The sequence below is a fragment of the Opisthorchis viverrini genome (assembly GCF_000715545.1).
Source record: "Opisthorchis viverrini unplaced genomic scaffold opera_v5_106, whole genome shotgun sequence".
In the NCBI taxonomy this organism is placed as follows: Eukaryota; Metazoa; Platyhelminthes; class Trematoda; order Opisthorchiida; family Opisthorchiidae; genus Opisthorchis; species Opisthorchis viverrini.
Window position 1 is genome coordinate 855,052 of NW_008751768.1, and position 15,308 is coordinate 870,359.

The window sequence follows — 15,308 nt, forward strand, 5'->3', positions numbered from 1 at the left end:
CCGAGTACTGATTCAGTCTTCTCCGATCTAAATAGTCTGAGTCGCGTGTTCCATTCTCGAACATAACCGTGCAGTCCAAATTGTGTTCTTCTAACTGCTGGGATGCATTGTACATATGATGTGATATAAGGTAAATTAATGATTTTTTCAATGTTAGTTTAACTCTGCTCAGGACAATCCAGTTTACTGTCCCGGCTATTGCTACAACACCGTCGTGTGTTCCATGCCACATTGCCAAAATCTAACACTAGTAGTACGTGAAGATGCATCGATTATGAGCAAATGGTAAAATGCTCTGGTTTTTTATTTATTGAACTGTCTTCCGTTTAGCTTGCAAGCATAGCTGAACCCTTGAGAAAGTAATTTTAGCAACCTCTTACGTGGACGCTTTATCATCATCATTGAAGCATAACATCAATGTTCAACGTTGAGGCTTCGCTGCCGTACAACCTTGATTTATTTGAAAGCCTTATTGTGAAGAAAAGGATAAAGATGGACGGAGAAGGGACTTGGTGCTAGCTTACTGCAATCATTCCGAGTTGCCTACACTTTCAGACACTCATTCAGGCAATCTGGGTAGAAACTTACAACGAGAACGCCATTGACATCGACTAGCAGCCATATCTTGCAGTGTCTCCAACCAGATTCAGGCGGAACCACGCGATTCCCATTTTGGGAGGTGAATCGGAACGATGGCACCGAAACTTTTCGTGGTCTCTTTCGTAACCCTCTTCCTGATCAAAGACTGGCCACATCTCTGCTTTCGACGCATAGAATCAGGCACGAAAAACATCACTCTCTTCGGCGAACGATGTTTAGGTGTTCGCATTACTTAATCTAACCAACACAGCTTTTGGTCCTGGACACATTCTTCGATGAAAGTTCACGTTGCACGATCTGACATTCACTTCCTACTCGGATGCTTGTGGATTAGCTTCCGTTTACAATTTGATTATGAGTGTTTTGGTCTTAGAATCCGAATCGGTTCAAAAGCTAATGGGTTGTTGACTTCAATATTCATTATTAAATTAAGATTATCTTCGGGGAAGACTCAAATAAAGTCACATGTTCGAAGATCCGTGCTTTCTGTGAATTTTATTTTGTGGTACCTAGCGGTTGTAATCACTCAGTTTCCTGTACATTTCTTTGGCGATGAAAGTTCACGTTGCACGATCTGACATTCACTTCCTACTCGGATGCTTGTGGATTAGCTTCCGTTTACAATTTGATTATGAGTGTTTTGGTCTTAGAATCCGAATCGGTTCAAAAGCTAATGGGTTGTTGACTTCAATATTCATTATTAAATTAAGATTATCTTCGGGGAAGACTCAAATAAAGTCACATGTTCGAAGATCCGTGCTTTCTGTGAATTTTATTTTGTGGTACCTAGCGGTTGTAATCACTCAGTTTCCTGTACATTTCTTTGGGGTCGTTTTTATGAGCCGGTTGGACAAATGGGAATTCATTAATCTCGCACTTGGGGTTATCATTTCCCTGTTGGTTTGATTCTACTCCACAAAGTACCGTGAATGAGAAACTGTGAAGAATCAGAATTCAAGAAATGTGGACTTGGAACTTTACAAGCTCGCATCTGAGATTTTCGTTCTCTGTTTTTATTTAACGGCCATTCCTTCTTTCGACGAAGCTTTTTTTCAACAGAAACCACAGCAACGGGACATAATGAGAGTTTGGGACTCTGTTTGTATATAACTTTAACATTCCAGAAAAGCTAACATTGTAGTTCCTAGTTGACCTGAGCCTTAAGTCCATCATCCGTGATGGATTGTTTTTTAATCAGAGCTTCCTATTCATTTCAGTGCCGAAAAGTAAACAGTACCCTTATTTCCATATTTTGGCTGACTTATATATCATCGTTACCATCTATCCACCTCTGATATCGCGAAAATATTATCTCTCATTTCTATTGTTCGTTTTAAAGACATGACGGGAAGCATAGGTGAAATATCTGCCATCAGTGGTCGACATCCATCCAATACTCTAACGTCTCATGTTACCACCTGTCCATCGTGTTCCCGGGCTGTCGTTCTGAAGCAGAAGCGTAGCCCACAGCACCCGTTGTCTGAAGTACCCAGTAACGATTCCAACTTCTCTAGGTATGTTAAACGTTGTGCTCTGTTTTAGTACTTCAATGTTTATGGCGTCTTTGTACTCTTGGTATCGTTCCCGAATCTAGAAGTCGATACGTGTGTGTCGTTTTGTTGTTTAGTGCCATCACATTCTACGGACTATTTCTAGGGCTTGTCTCTTCGAAGCCATTTTCATTCCTAGCTTGTCCCCAGACGTCTTTTATGGTTTGATTCATTAGCTTCTGTTCCCAAAAGATTTATTCAATATTCTTGCTTGAACTGCAGCTGTACCGTTACCCACGGTTTCTGTTATTTACTCGCTCCCAGCCGACCGGACAGTGACCGTGCCAACTCTTGGTTTCTTTCTTGTACTGGTTATCCACTTTGTCGTTATGCTGTATGGTTCCCGGACTCCGTAGTACATGTGAGAGTAATCCATGGGGTCAGCGGACCCGAAATGTGTCCGCAATGTCGTTCAGCGCTCAACCCAGTTGATGGTTCTGCTCGAGGCCCCTTCAAGTTGGGAATTCGACTAAGTCCCAACTCACGACTTCCGAACGGATACCACCAGGATGACCCTAACAAGGAGTACGTTGATGCTATTTTCTATCCTTTGCATCTCGTTCCTCATACATTATGCTTTCATGGGTCCAATAAGTAGGGTCGAACAGACCCGAATCCGCACCATAGATGGTCAGGTTTATTTGGTCCTTACCGTACAGTCGCATTCCTACCTTGTTAAGAGGTCATAGAGTTGTTGAAAAACTTGTTATTCTCCCAAAAGAAATATAAACAACCGTGGTTCGAACCCGACCTCTGCATCTCGACTTCGTCTGTCCAGGCTTTGGAAACCTGGCAGTATCCCTGCTTGACAGCTAGGCACCGAAAGGGTGCTACAACTGAGCGATTTTTATTGTTATTTCATAATACTACAACCCAAGCCCGTGTTTTCACTCAGTCTTACTGACGGGTATTTATTTTTCAGGTACGTGATGTGTATCTTCTGCGATACTGATGTACAAATTGCACTCGGGATTCGTATCCCCCAGGTACAGACAATGCGCCCGCAGTCACCACCTGTCAATCCGCCTGATTCTCATGAGTCAAGTTCAGTCATCGGGCCAGTTCCTTTCTCTGTCACGCACAATCCTAGTGGAATTCCACGTTCTTCCATCCCTGTATCAATGTTACCCATTCAAGCGATGACACCGGCACATCAGACTTTTAGGTTTCCGTGCTCAAGTGACTTCACTTCTCGTGGCTCAACAAGGCCTACACAGAATACCCCTCCAATTGATGAAGACGCGGTTGTATGCAACTGTGGTTATCAGTCCGTTCTACTGACTGTAAAAAAACCCGGCCCAAATCAAGGTGCGTCGGCTTTACGTTCTCATATTTCGCGCTCTACCTGGACGATGTTGATATTGTCACTTTACAACTTTGGTCATACTCAAAGAAGTAGTGTTTTGAACTATGTCGTTCCCTGAACTACGTTCTTTTTTTCAGGTCGCTTATTTTACCGTTGCGGTGGTGGAGAAGCTGGCACCTGTGACTTTTTTCTATGGAAAAATCCACCTACCACAGATATTAGTGGACCACTAGCTACGAGCACTCAGCAGTAAGTTAAAAAATTCTCAAACTTTTTTTCCAAACCCGCCGTCTCACTCTCGAAGAGATCAGCGGCCATCTGATCAACAAACACTGTCTAAGAAAACTCAGCTACTTGCTTTGTTTCTTGAACTATTTCGCCAACTATATGACAGAAATCCTGGTCTCCAGTAGACATTTTCATCACTTTTCTCTCACCGTTTCATTATGTTTATTTTTTTGCAGTCCCGTGTCCGATTTCCCAGGACCGGAGGGAAACTTGGTGAGTTCACGAACTCCCACGTCGGCAGCCCCCAACGGAGCGCCTTGGTCCACTTCCGGACTAGGTCCATCAGATCCTGGTTCCACTGTTCTATGTCGTTGTGGTGAACCAGCAAAGCTGTACGTCCTATTGTTGTATGTTGTCCTTCACGTCTGGACATTCTTAGGCGAATTTGTCGTTTCTTTCTATCAGTTGTTTTTTTAACTAACAATTCCTATGTCCTCAAAAAATGGTCGCTCACGCTTTTCCTAGGTGAGAGGTTGCATTTTGACTTTGTCTTTGAGCGTAACTCGTTTACTCTCAAAATCTGTGCCACAGAAAAAAAACAGTATTTACAGAACTGTATCTTTATATCCAATCTACTCTGGCAACACTAGACAAACGGCTTTATACCACTTGTTCACATTTGGTTGCCTGATCGATATCACTCGTTAAACTCTGCATATTTTGTCTACATCAACTGATTTTGTACGTTGTTTTCCTAGACTTCGAGTGACGAAGGCTACGGCGAACCAAGGTCGTGAATTTTACGCATGTCCAAACGGCCGGTCTGGTGGGGGACCCAGTACGGGCTGCAATTTCTTTCAATGGGCTGATGCTGGAGGCAGTCGGACTCAATCCGCTGGACATCCCCTTTCCCTATCCAATTCCCCCTGGTCGTCAACCACTACAGTGCGTCGACAAACAGAATTATCTGCTTCAGACAGTGCAGTCTCCCTTGGTCATGTCCCATTATGGCCACCCCCACCATCTGCTGGTCTGCGCGGTATGTCCTGTTGTAAACAATTATGTATGCGTATTACTTCCAACACATACAAAACTTCACAGTAACCCTACCCCCTCAAGGACTCACCCGTGTTTAGAACAGAGTTTCCCATTAGCCACGATGTACCTAGATATAAGTCGCTCCTTGGCTTGTTGCATTGGCTACGTCTCCAGCCAGGCACAAGAACGACGTGAACCCGATCCTGGATGTTGATTGGCATTAGCGGCGGCCATCCTCTATGTTCGTTCTTATGTGTCAAGTCGCACTTTCGTTCCATTGTTTGTGCCGATCTTGATTCAGCGCATAAAACAGTTAGATGGTGGCCCAGCATGTGGAACTCATAACCGAACTGCTTCCACTGGGTATGTTCCTTGATAAAGATATGTTGTGCAATAGCAAAATATGTTTCTTTATCATCTTGTTTTGCATGTGTCGGTGCGAATAGACTCGGGCAGTGGTCATGAGATATCGGCTTTCGAATACCAGTACGCGCCATGATACGTAATGCCCCTCCGCCACACAACACAGTCATTCAACCATTAAGGTCGAGTTACATGCATTCTGACACCATAGAGGAAGTGGGCTAGTGAGTGCGATAGACGGTTTTTGAAACATGCACTATTCTCGTCTGACATTCTACTTTGCCTACTTATACAACTTCGGGGAAAAGTAGAATGCTTCACAGCCTCTTTTCGGGCCATAAGAGGCCTGTCTAGCACTCGAACGTCTCGAAGCATGGTCTTACACTTTACTCCAACAATTAGGATGACCAGTCAGTTTTTCTAGATGCGTTCGTGCTCTTGTTGGAACGCGTCTGCCAATGCCTGATCCTAACGATTTTTTAGGCAACCGTGTGGATTGTGGACTTTTTGAGGCCCAGTGTTTGTCTAACTTTGGCACCAGACAAAGCTTAACAAAGATAGTGTGTGTGCATCGTTGATAGGCCAAACGTTCATAGAAAAGCATCCGGACAGCTAACTGTACACCATACGGATTTGTACCGTGGTCTGGCCATGCCAATAATGAAAAACCGGCGGATAGGTAAATCGCTTCGTAGGCCGAGCCGCCTTGCTGGAAGTTAAATAGCTATTGTGGTCTGGCATGATGTGCTTCCATTTCCTCGATCTAGTCCAGCAAGTTTCTCAATCAGTGATCACTCAGTATTATCTGGTATCCGAGAAGGCGTCAACTTGAACTGCACCTAGGGCAAGCAGGAATTATCCTCCGATGCGCGATCAAGACTGAGAGCCACAGGCCGAAACACTCTCCGTCCTGGTCTTACTTGGGGATAAATACTGTAGTTAGCTGCAACGTCCAACGGACAAAACGAGTTCTGAACGCTTGCACTAGTAAGCTTTTCACTTGACATGTACATATAGCCTATCTATCCAATTTTGAACTGAGATGTTTTTTGTCCCAGGGCAACACCTTAGACAACGCGGACCATACGCTATTATGGCATCTACATAGTGCTAAATACACCAGTGAATGTCCTTACCATTGACAAACGAATGTGCACATGTAATCACAATCTTTTGGTTCCATGCTCTCAACTTTGTGGTCTTTCCGGATCCTACTTGCAGCAAGAAGTACGAGGCGAGGAGCTGGCACAACTGGACGCACAGGATCTATTACGAGTCGAAAATGTGGGTTATGTGGCGAACCAGGACATACCCGTACCCGTTGTCCACGAGCCAATTCTGTTGACTAGGTGTTTACACTGCCCAGTATATTTCCCGTGTAAAAGTTCACTGCGTTTCGTACTCCCTTGTTCATTTTTCAACTTGTACAGTTTTTTTGAGATTTATACAATCATTTTTAATGCCCTTTGAAGAGACAAGGATATGCTGAAACTGCCTACATGTTCGGTACACAATCATCTGCTTATAGAGGTACTAGGAGTAAGCGGGTCGTCTATATTATTTTTCTGCAGCAGGAAGGCGTTTTTAGCATATCCATTAACTGTGCTCCCTAGTGCACAGAAGTCTTAAATGAAAACTAGCGCCTCAGTATTGAATCACTCAAGGTAGCCATAGTTGATACTCGTCATACTTATCGGTATACAGCTTCTCATTCTGTGTGTGACCTCAATGGAAAGTGGTTCGCAAAACTTAGCACCTCGTATCGGGCACATTTGGACAAACATTCCGACTCACTAGCTTAAGTCAGCCTGTTCCGACTTATCACCTGAGAATTTTCGTTGCTAAACACCGGAAGGATCCATCCAAGTACTTTATTACAAGCATGAAATATTCGTATGCAACCTCGATAACAAAATTATATAGAACGAACAAGTGGCCGGTGAACGTATTTTGCGTTTTGAACAGACACCCTTCTGTTTAAACACGTAGTGTTCAGAAATGCCAAAATAGGTCTTTCTCCTGAGACAAACGTCTGACTTCTGGCATGAAATTTTCGGCCTCAATTCGATCGCAGTTCGGAGATTTCCCAGCAGCAGTTTTCTATTTAGGCTAATGGTTTGTCGCACTGGGCAAAGGTGGGTACAAATCGATTGGCTAGACAAAACTGATGAGAGTTCGTGCCTTTGCAACTCATTTTGAATATTAACCTTTTAGGGCGACGTTTTACTACATTGTAGTTAGTGCGCGTAGTTGGGAAGTTGCGCTACAGGTTCTTTAATCCCACTCCGGTTATGAGCGTCTTACCGGCATGTTAAGATCCTTTGTGTCCGACATGAATAATTGGAGTTCTTAGCCAGTACTACGCCGTCAAAGTTTGTGTGGGTGCCTGCAGGACCCGACAGTAAACGATCGAACAAATGTAGTCTAGTCTTTGAGTCCCAAAAGATCGGTCGTTAATTCGGCGTACGCCCCGGGGAAAACGCAAATATGGGTGAAAATAGACGCAAATGACCCAGTCCAAATTCGCACCTTTCGAAACTGCTTGGAAATTCAGTTAATCGTTCAGAAACAGTCGATAACCGGAGACAGACTGAATCACGGCCACTTCTGTTAAATTTACGCGTTCAAGCCAAGTCAGATCGCTGTTTTACGCGAGTGAGTTCGACAAGGACCACCAGCTCGTCCGAAAAGCGATTCTCTTGATTAGAGTGTTTCATTCTGTGGTAGGATAGGTTTACCCAGCAATGTGAACGGGGAAATCACACTACAGTCATGACAGTGCCTAAAACTGTTCCGAAAGAACCTCATGATTAAATGCGTGAACCTGGCCTCTCATGCGTGCTCTATACATTCTGCCTAGCTTCCTCACTGTAAACTGGGATGGTAAGACAAGTACTTTGATCCACAGCATTTTAGATCAACCTCGTACCAAATGTTTTAAGTTTCTAGTCGAATTCCCTGCCAGCTTTGACCGGTGAGGCAGCGTAGCTCATTTACCTACGTTGCGGGTACAGTCAGCCGATTTACAAACATGGTGAGCGAACGACGGCTCGCACGCCTGTGTGCATCCGCAACAACTAAAAGACGCAATCGCTGTCGTTTGATCTGGACAGGCGGAAAGGCATGGAGAATAGATAATACAGTTTAAAGGATAGTGTGATGCGAAGAGGATCAGTAAAATTCCCAACTACACAGGTCGGTTTTGAGATTGGTCGGCTATCCAGGAAGGACCAGTACTATCCAAAGGGATCCAAGATTTATGATTGGCCTCAGCTTCGAAGATATGATTGTGCGGCGAACCTTCCTTCACTCACTTCATCCAGTTCATCAATGCAGGGGAAACACGGGGTTTTCATCGGGTAAATGTCAGGACCATAAGTTGGCCAGTCCAAAATATTAATGGAACGAAACAGAACATTGGCTCTTCCAACAAACATCGTGGACCTCTGCATTGTCTTCTTCAAATGTCCCGTCCTCTGTAGTCATCGCAGAAGTTGAAATAGTAGATACGCCAAATTCTGGATACCTATTAGAACCTTGCTAACCGTTCAGCACTGCTGATCCGCTCGGACGCTCTTATGAAGCGGTCGAGTTACGACCAGGATTGTCAAGCAGTTCCCTCTAAATTAATTGCCGAGTTCATGTATTCTCTACTCTAAAAGTCGGTTATTCGTTATAATGACTCACTGCATATTGGTAACCAAAGAAACAACATAACAGGTAGAAAAAATATAACCGTGAGTTATTGGCTTTCATCTTCGGAAAATCGCAACTGGTGTGTTTGCAATTCCAGTCCTTCGGCGCTTTCTGGGAGGCACGGGAGAGAATATGGAGTCCTGACTTGCTTCAAATAGCTTTAATAGAAAAACGCAATACAGTATGTGAAAATTAGCAGTGTGCACCTGTTGTGCTGTTGGTGAATTCTTATTGGGAGAATCAATTGCTGAAGCCAATTAGATGTACACAACCCTGGATTGATGCGGGCCGGTAGTGGCCATTGTGACGTCTCATTTCCACCAAGCGCAGTTGAGATGACCTGCTCGATCTTTGACTTTACGAGCGCCCGATAACAATAGAAGTACAGTGTCACTAGTAGAATTATTCTAAAACAGTTTACAACGGAACCCATGTTAACAAAGCATGGGCCAGAAACGAGCAGTTGGATCTGCTGCGCAAGTACCAAGTGAGCTGCAAATGGACCATAGTTGTCTGCCGTTACATTTCATGCTGAGTCAACCTGATGGACGAAACTGAGTAATTATAGCTACTGATAACTGCAGTCTATACGTCGTGGCTCCTTCGACCTTAATTACCAATGCTCACATCTGCTGTCCTTTAATAAAAAAATTGTAACTATTCACTGGTCATCTTCGTTGGTGGTGTAGTCTCAAATTCCTAGAGCGTCTGTTCAACGCAAATGAAAACCTAGACACAATACTGCCGTAATAAATGGTACTTACAGTATCCTGGGTCTCATCATGTATTGCGTCTTCGAGTACTCTCTAAAAACAACGTTTGTAAGTGTCAGAAAACCAGTGATTTAGGGGAACCCAACGAAGACGAATAAAATTTCAGAAGCAGACACTCGTATGAATATAAATCATGAACACATGGTAAATTTGTAGCCGAGTGTAGAAACTTGGTCATTGTTTTGCGTGGAATTAAAAACTGAATTGCGTGCAGCACTTTTCATTGTTTCCGTCAACTTCAAATCCTATCTTAAAGTAGCGCCCACATAACATATTATAAGTCGTTGATAACCGTCAACTTGGTTCATAATCGATTAAACGAAGGAAGAAAGGTTCGAAACAACCTTATTGTTATCGACGTTCGCAATGAGGAGAATAATGGTGTTATACGTGTCCCGTTCTACTGTGTTGTTCGGGTTATGGAAATTCGGACAGGAATGAGAAGGCTGAGCAAGATGTGCTCAGTGCCACAAACTACACAAGATAATACATGCGGATTGCTGGGCTACCCAGCAGCTGTTGCAGCTGATAACACAAACTCAGGAGGTTGGTTAGCACACTAAACACTAATTGATTTATTTGGCAGACAAGAATTGAAACGCCTGGCTGTCATAAATACAACTTAACCTATGTCTTGGCTCTGTAGTTATTAGAAGTAAGGATCTTCACTTTTCATAATAAGCCAACTGTGAATACTATGCATAAATTGGCGACATCGCTCGCTAGTGAACGTAATTGCTCAGAGTACGTGTGGCATGTCCACAGATCAAGAATTTCGGAGACGAAAGCGTCTGTAAAACAGAGTAACTATTATCGTGCGGCAGGAACTGTTTGGGATGGCTTTCGACTGTGCGGTGGGCTGACATGGTACATGGCTCCGCCTCGTTAACCTCGTTTACACGTCTAGACAGGCAACCGTGACTGTCATCACTTGTTCAATATGCTAAGTGGTATTTGGATGAGCTGTATTCAATACTTGGAAAACCTCGTTTTTTTCCTGCACATACTGTGTTCACCAAGGTACCTACACCTTTTGTAGAATTTAACCCAATCAGACTTCTCTCAAAGTATCTTCTACAGAAGGTATGTCGCTCAATACTGCTAATCCAAATACAAGACTAACCGTTGAGCGCGATATGAATGGCACAAGTGACTTTGTGGATACCTAACAAATTCGCCGGGATGATGGAACATCTCGGAGGCCAGTTAACCGGAAAGGCATTTGGATTAGTCAGTGGCTCCACTCCTCTAGTTCTGTGTCGACATGCTATAAGAGATTTATTTGGAAGGCTAAATGCATGAAGAGAACAGTTTGCAAGGAGGGCACGACCACCGCAGATAATAATGATAATTGGCCCTTTTGGTGCCTAGCTGCCATGCCACCCGAAAGAAGCACGAGGGATGGGATACCGTCAGGTTGTCCATGCCTAGACAGGGAAAGTCGAGAGGCAGAGGTTGAGTTCGAACCATGGTCTTTCCGGTCAGTAAATTCGCACTCTTACCACTGAGCCTCGTCACTGCAGAACTTCAGTATACTGATGGAATATTTCACAGGAATATAGCAACATCATCAATGTCAGCTGTAATAACCGCGCACTCGTCGTAAAGAGTTACGGTTCGGTTTAACTTTTCAGTTCTAGGACTTCAGAGTTGAACTCACTGTGCTAGCTGAGCCGCAATAAGCACCTAGTAAGCTTCCAAACCTACGGCTATCTGCAGCTGGGGTTATACTATTTCGGTACGCCATCTCCAAAATCGTCTACTGTCCTCTGCCATGTAATCAGAAAGACCCGAGGGGTCACTTTCACCTAGGTGGCAGACCACATTCTGATTTAGATGAAGTAGCGTATAAGTCAATAAGTCTCATCACATTCCACTTCATATTAAGGAGCAGTTGCACTATTGACAACGGTTTCATCCGCGAAAATTCACTTATCTAGCGCTGGACATTTTTCGTTCGGGATTTTGTCCCGTAAATGAGACTGAGGAGCACTCTAAGGTTGTTTCATCCTTATCGGGAATCATCAGCAGTGCATGTCTTGCGGAATTACAGGGAGTTTTCAACCCGCGACCTCCCGGTTAGTCGTTTGAATGGATAGTCGTCCAGCCAACAAAAGCTGCTCAGCGGTGTAATTAACTCGCCCATGGACAGAATATAGCGCCAGTTATCTTGGGCATTGTGCTGCTCCGGTAGGAGGGGTGCGCATGTTGTAGAGGGCGAAGAACGGTAAGGCGCTATTGTTCGCCGATTTTTGGTTTTTATGTGGAAAACATAGATAAGTACACTGTAGGTCATTTTGTTGTCACTTTGCTGGTGTGGAATGGCAAAAACTTAAAGTATATCCCACTTGTCCGACATTTCTGTGTACTATACACGCAAAGGATACCACGAAACATGCCACGTGTGCTGTCTTCAGGTTTGAGACTCAAAACACGACAAAGATAACACTATAAAGAGCTGGAATCTCACTGACGTGGCAGAAAACTTCGATTACAACAGAAAAGGCATTCGGTGTTAAATCCAAACTGTGGGGACCGATGTCACCACTGAAATAGAATGCCGGACGTGATGCATCAGGCTATGGGTTGCTTCCAGTGGATGTAAGTTGCAAAAAGTAGACAAGTGGGGTTTGGTTGTAAAAGACTCCAATAATTTCAATTTTCTCGAAAGGAAAATAACTCACTCTTGGAGTATGCCGAACTGACCGAGGGGGAGATGATGCAGAGTGGCCCTAAAAAATGGAAAATTTAGGAGGGTATGAGAACGCCATCAGGGCACGTTTGTCACTTGAACAAGGATTTACTATGTTGTTACAGTATAGGTAACATTCACGGACGTGAATGTCTGCTGACTGAATTAGTATGTGGTACATGCATTTGTATGCTCGTAACAAGAACCGGCAGCTATTGAGTGAGCGAAAGCGGTCCTTGGTTGAACGAGTGCTTCTTTGGGAAAAGCAGACACAGGTCTGTCACTGGTGATACTGTGAGAAATACAGAGAAGGGTATTTATGACCTAACGTGATTTTACATAGTCCTGTAAATCCATTTGGATTTTCTGGTGGTGCATTCCCCAGTTTTTCGAAGTATCACACCAGTAGATGCCCACGCATTAATTTGAAACATACAGCGAAAACTTTTAGATTTCAAATAATAAATTGCATCTTAATTGAAGATGCCACTATGCAAGCTTGAACATCAGCAGCCGAAGCTTTCTGAGCCACGAACACACCAACCCTTGAATAGCGTACCTTCGTAACTGAGAGGAGATAAGACCGCCATAGATTATGCCGGTAAATTGATGTGTGGCATTTACTGGGGCGCATGCACTAACCACTGGATTCCCGAACGGTCGCTGTCATCGTCTAGTAAAAGATGCTACATCAATTTCGGGCTTAACCATAATTAAGCAAGACGGTCTGTTGGGCGTCAACTCAAATGAAGCTTGTGTGGGTGGGGAGGCAAGCTCAAAGAGCGGAGAAAGTTATTATAGCGGAGAATACCACTCAAGCCAACCCGCAAAATAAGACCCAGGACAGCGTCTGATGGTAAGCTAATAAAAATAACGTTGGAAATCTAATACAGCGGTTAGGCTGGTCATCGGCCTCTACACCTGTTGTTCATTTAACATTCTTAAATCAAACCTTGGTCTATGAGTCTAGATTCGCTCTCAGTCGATGAAGTACGTGTATGTCACTCTGTCTTGAGGCGATTTGGGGCTGCAGGTTCAGACTAACTTTTGCCAGCGTCATTTAAAGACGGTGTGCATCTTCGTGTCCTGACTTAGCAAGCATGTTTGGAACTATATGTGAACAAGACATTCCAGACAGCTGGAGGCAAGTAAACTACCATACCTCCATTCTAAAAATACATACTTAGCAACTATTCCGAGCATATAGTCATCAGGGAGACATCTGACTTCGCGCTACTAGCTTCTGTAGTGCTGAGGTGTATAACTCCAGTGAGTAATATTCCATCCGGACAGGCGTGAACTGGTCATATTTTCACACTAAGTCAAATGACTGAACACCACGACAAACTGCCGGTGAACACTACGACTTCCCTAGACCGCAAAGGAACCTCTGATTCTGTAGACAGGTACGTTGTTTTACATACGCCTCACCAGAAAATAGATGCCGCTGAATTTCGTCATTACACATCGGCTGTTTATTCCAAATTCCCCGTCATGTAAGGGTCTAACGAGCTGTACAAGCGTTTCTCCGCATCCAGTAGGGTTCGGCAAAACTGCTATTTCTCCATCTTTGCTTAGTTTTGTCATCGATATTAACACTTCACAATTTAAACCACAATGTGACTATCGTCCACACAACTGCAATCAACCAAATCGGATACAACAGCCCTCCCCAGCTCAGTGAATAAGAGATGGTGCTGGTCGAGTTGGCCAACGATCACATCGGTTTCCATAAAGATGATCCGGATAGTTGCATACTCTGGGTTACCCGCCTGTTCCTGAGACATAAAATGTGTTAGGCGACAACAGCTTGTACGCGAGATGACCAAACGTGAGTGATTTTGACTATGGAACTGTAGATAGTGGATGGGTGTAGTAATTTCTGCGTCAGAACATTCCTTTTGTTTTGGCTTTATTACTTAAAATGGTGGTGCGCCTACCCGGACCTACGTGAGCTGATCGTACATCGCGTGCTCTGCAGCCGTGAGTAGGATGTTGCAGTTCTAATAGTGGTGTGCACATCCGTCGATTCGCTACTTAAGTGACGCGCACTGCAATTGACAAGACAGATCCTGTACAAACTGCCATCGTCTGTTACTATTCGGATAGGTACGAATGTCTTACTAAGATGTCTAATTCCAAGTGATAACTCGAAAGTTAAAAGCCACATATAAAGTGGGAATTACTAGACATCACTAGACGCATGACTTTGTGCGCCGATTGTCTAAAGTTACACGATCATTCGGCTTGAGTACTCCCTTACTAATTTCAGGTTTTTTGATCCCGCTCGCAAGCTGTAGCTCGTACAGTTCGCCCAAAATTATTGGACTGTACACTTCCACGTCTCATGAACAGGCGGAGAGACCAGATTATGAAACGTGTCCAGCGGTCCCAGTCAATGTACTGGAGACCGGTATGGTGACGCGGCCATTTTATTACTCGATGAAGCAATGGCGGGGCAGTTTTGACGATGACAAATAATATTATCATCATTATCAGCTGTAATAACGGCGTACTCGTTGTACAGTGGTTTTAGCCGCCACAGTTTCCTTCACCGCCGATTTGGGGAGATGGGGTAGGTAGCAGCGCATTGAAAGCGGGAGCTGATAAATTGGTTAGCCGCCATTACTTCACCGCCGATTTGGGGAGATGGGGTAGGTAGCAGCGCATTGAAAGCGGGAGCTGATAAATTGGTGCGTAAATACATACGTATAAATGGACTGTTAAGTGGGGGGGTGGTTGGGAAGGAAGCTATGCATTGAAGGCAATAGCTTGGATGCACAAGCGCCATTGAGGGTGCGAAAGGACCATGTCTGACAAGTCTCCAATCATTGATGTGGCCCGTCTCGAAATCCCTATCCAGGAATTCGGAAATGACTAGCGCAGCTGAGTTTGCTGGTAATGGCTTTTATACTTCGCTGCCAAGTCATTATTTGACCTTCCCTGGCTCGTTTCGACCCTTCACTTGGTTGTTCGAAATGAACTCTACAAGGAAGCCTGTCGAATGGCATACACAGCACGTGGCCAAGCCAGCGCAACCGATGCAGTGTGATCAGTCCATC

General features: G+C 44.2%; 2 protein-coding genes across 2 annotated transcripts in view; one reads left to right on the forward strand and one right to left on the reverse strand.

The window, feature by feature from the left end:
* Window positions 1-6,561, forward strand: part of T265_13854 (hypothetical protein) — a gene marked incomplete at both ends in the record, with an annotated part of 30,203 nt that extends 23,642 nt beyond the window's left edge. The window contains 7 exons of the mRNA XM_009170867.1: window positions 1,940-2,114; window positions 2,415-2,675; window positions 3,073-3,458; window positions 3,594-3,705; window positions 3,921-4,076; window positions 4,443-4,723; window positions 6,307-6,561. Coding sequence (XP_009169131.1) covers window positions 1,940-2,114; window positions 2,415-2,675; window positions 3,073-3,458; window positions 3,594-3,705; window positions 3,921-4,076; window positions 4,443-4,723; window positions 6,307-6,434 — 1,499 coding nt within the window. The remainder of the gene's footprint in view (window positions 1-1,939; window positions 2,115-2,414; window positions 2,676-3,072; window positions 3,459-3,593; window positions 3,706-3,920; window positions 4,077-4,442; window positions 4,724-6,306) is intronic.
* A 2,192-nt stretch (window positions 6,562-8,753) lies between these two features.
* Window positions 8,754-15,308, reverse strand: part of T265_05762 (hypothetical protein) — a gene marked incomplete at both ends in the record, with an annotated part of 43,625 nt that continues 37,070 nt past the window's right edge. The window contains 2 exons of the mRNA XM_009170842.1: window positions 8,754-8,939; window positions 12,239-12,286. Coding sequence (XP_009169106.1) covers window positions 8,838-8,939; window positions 12,239-12,286 — 150 coding nt within the window. The remainder of the gene's footprint in view (window positions 8,940-12,238; window positions 12,287-15,308) is intronic.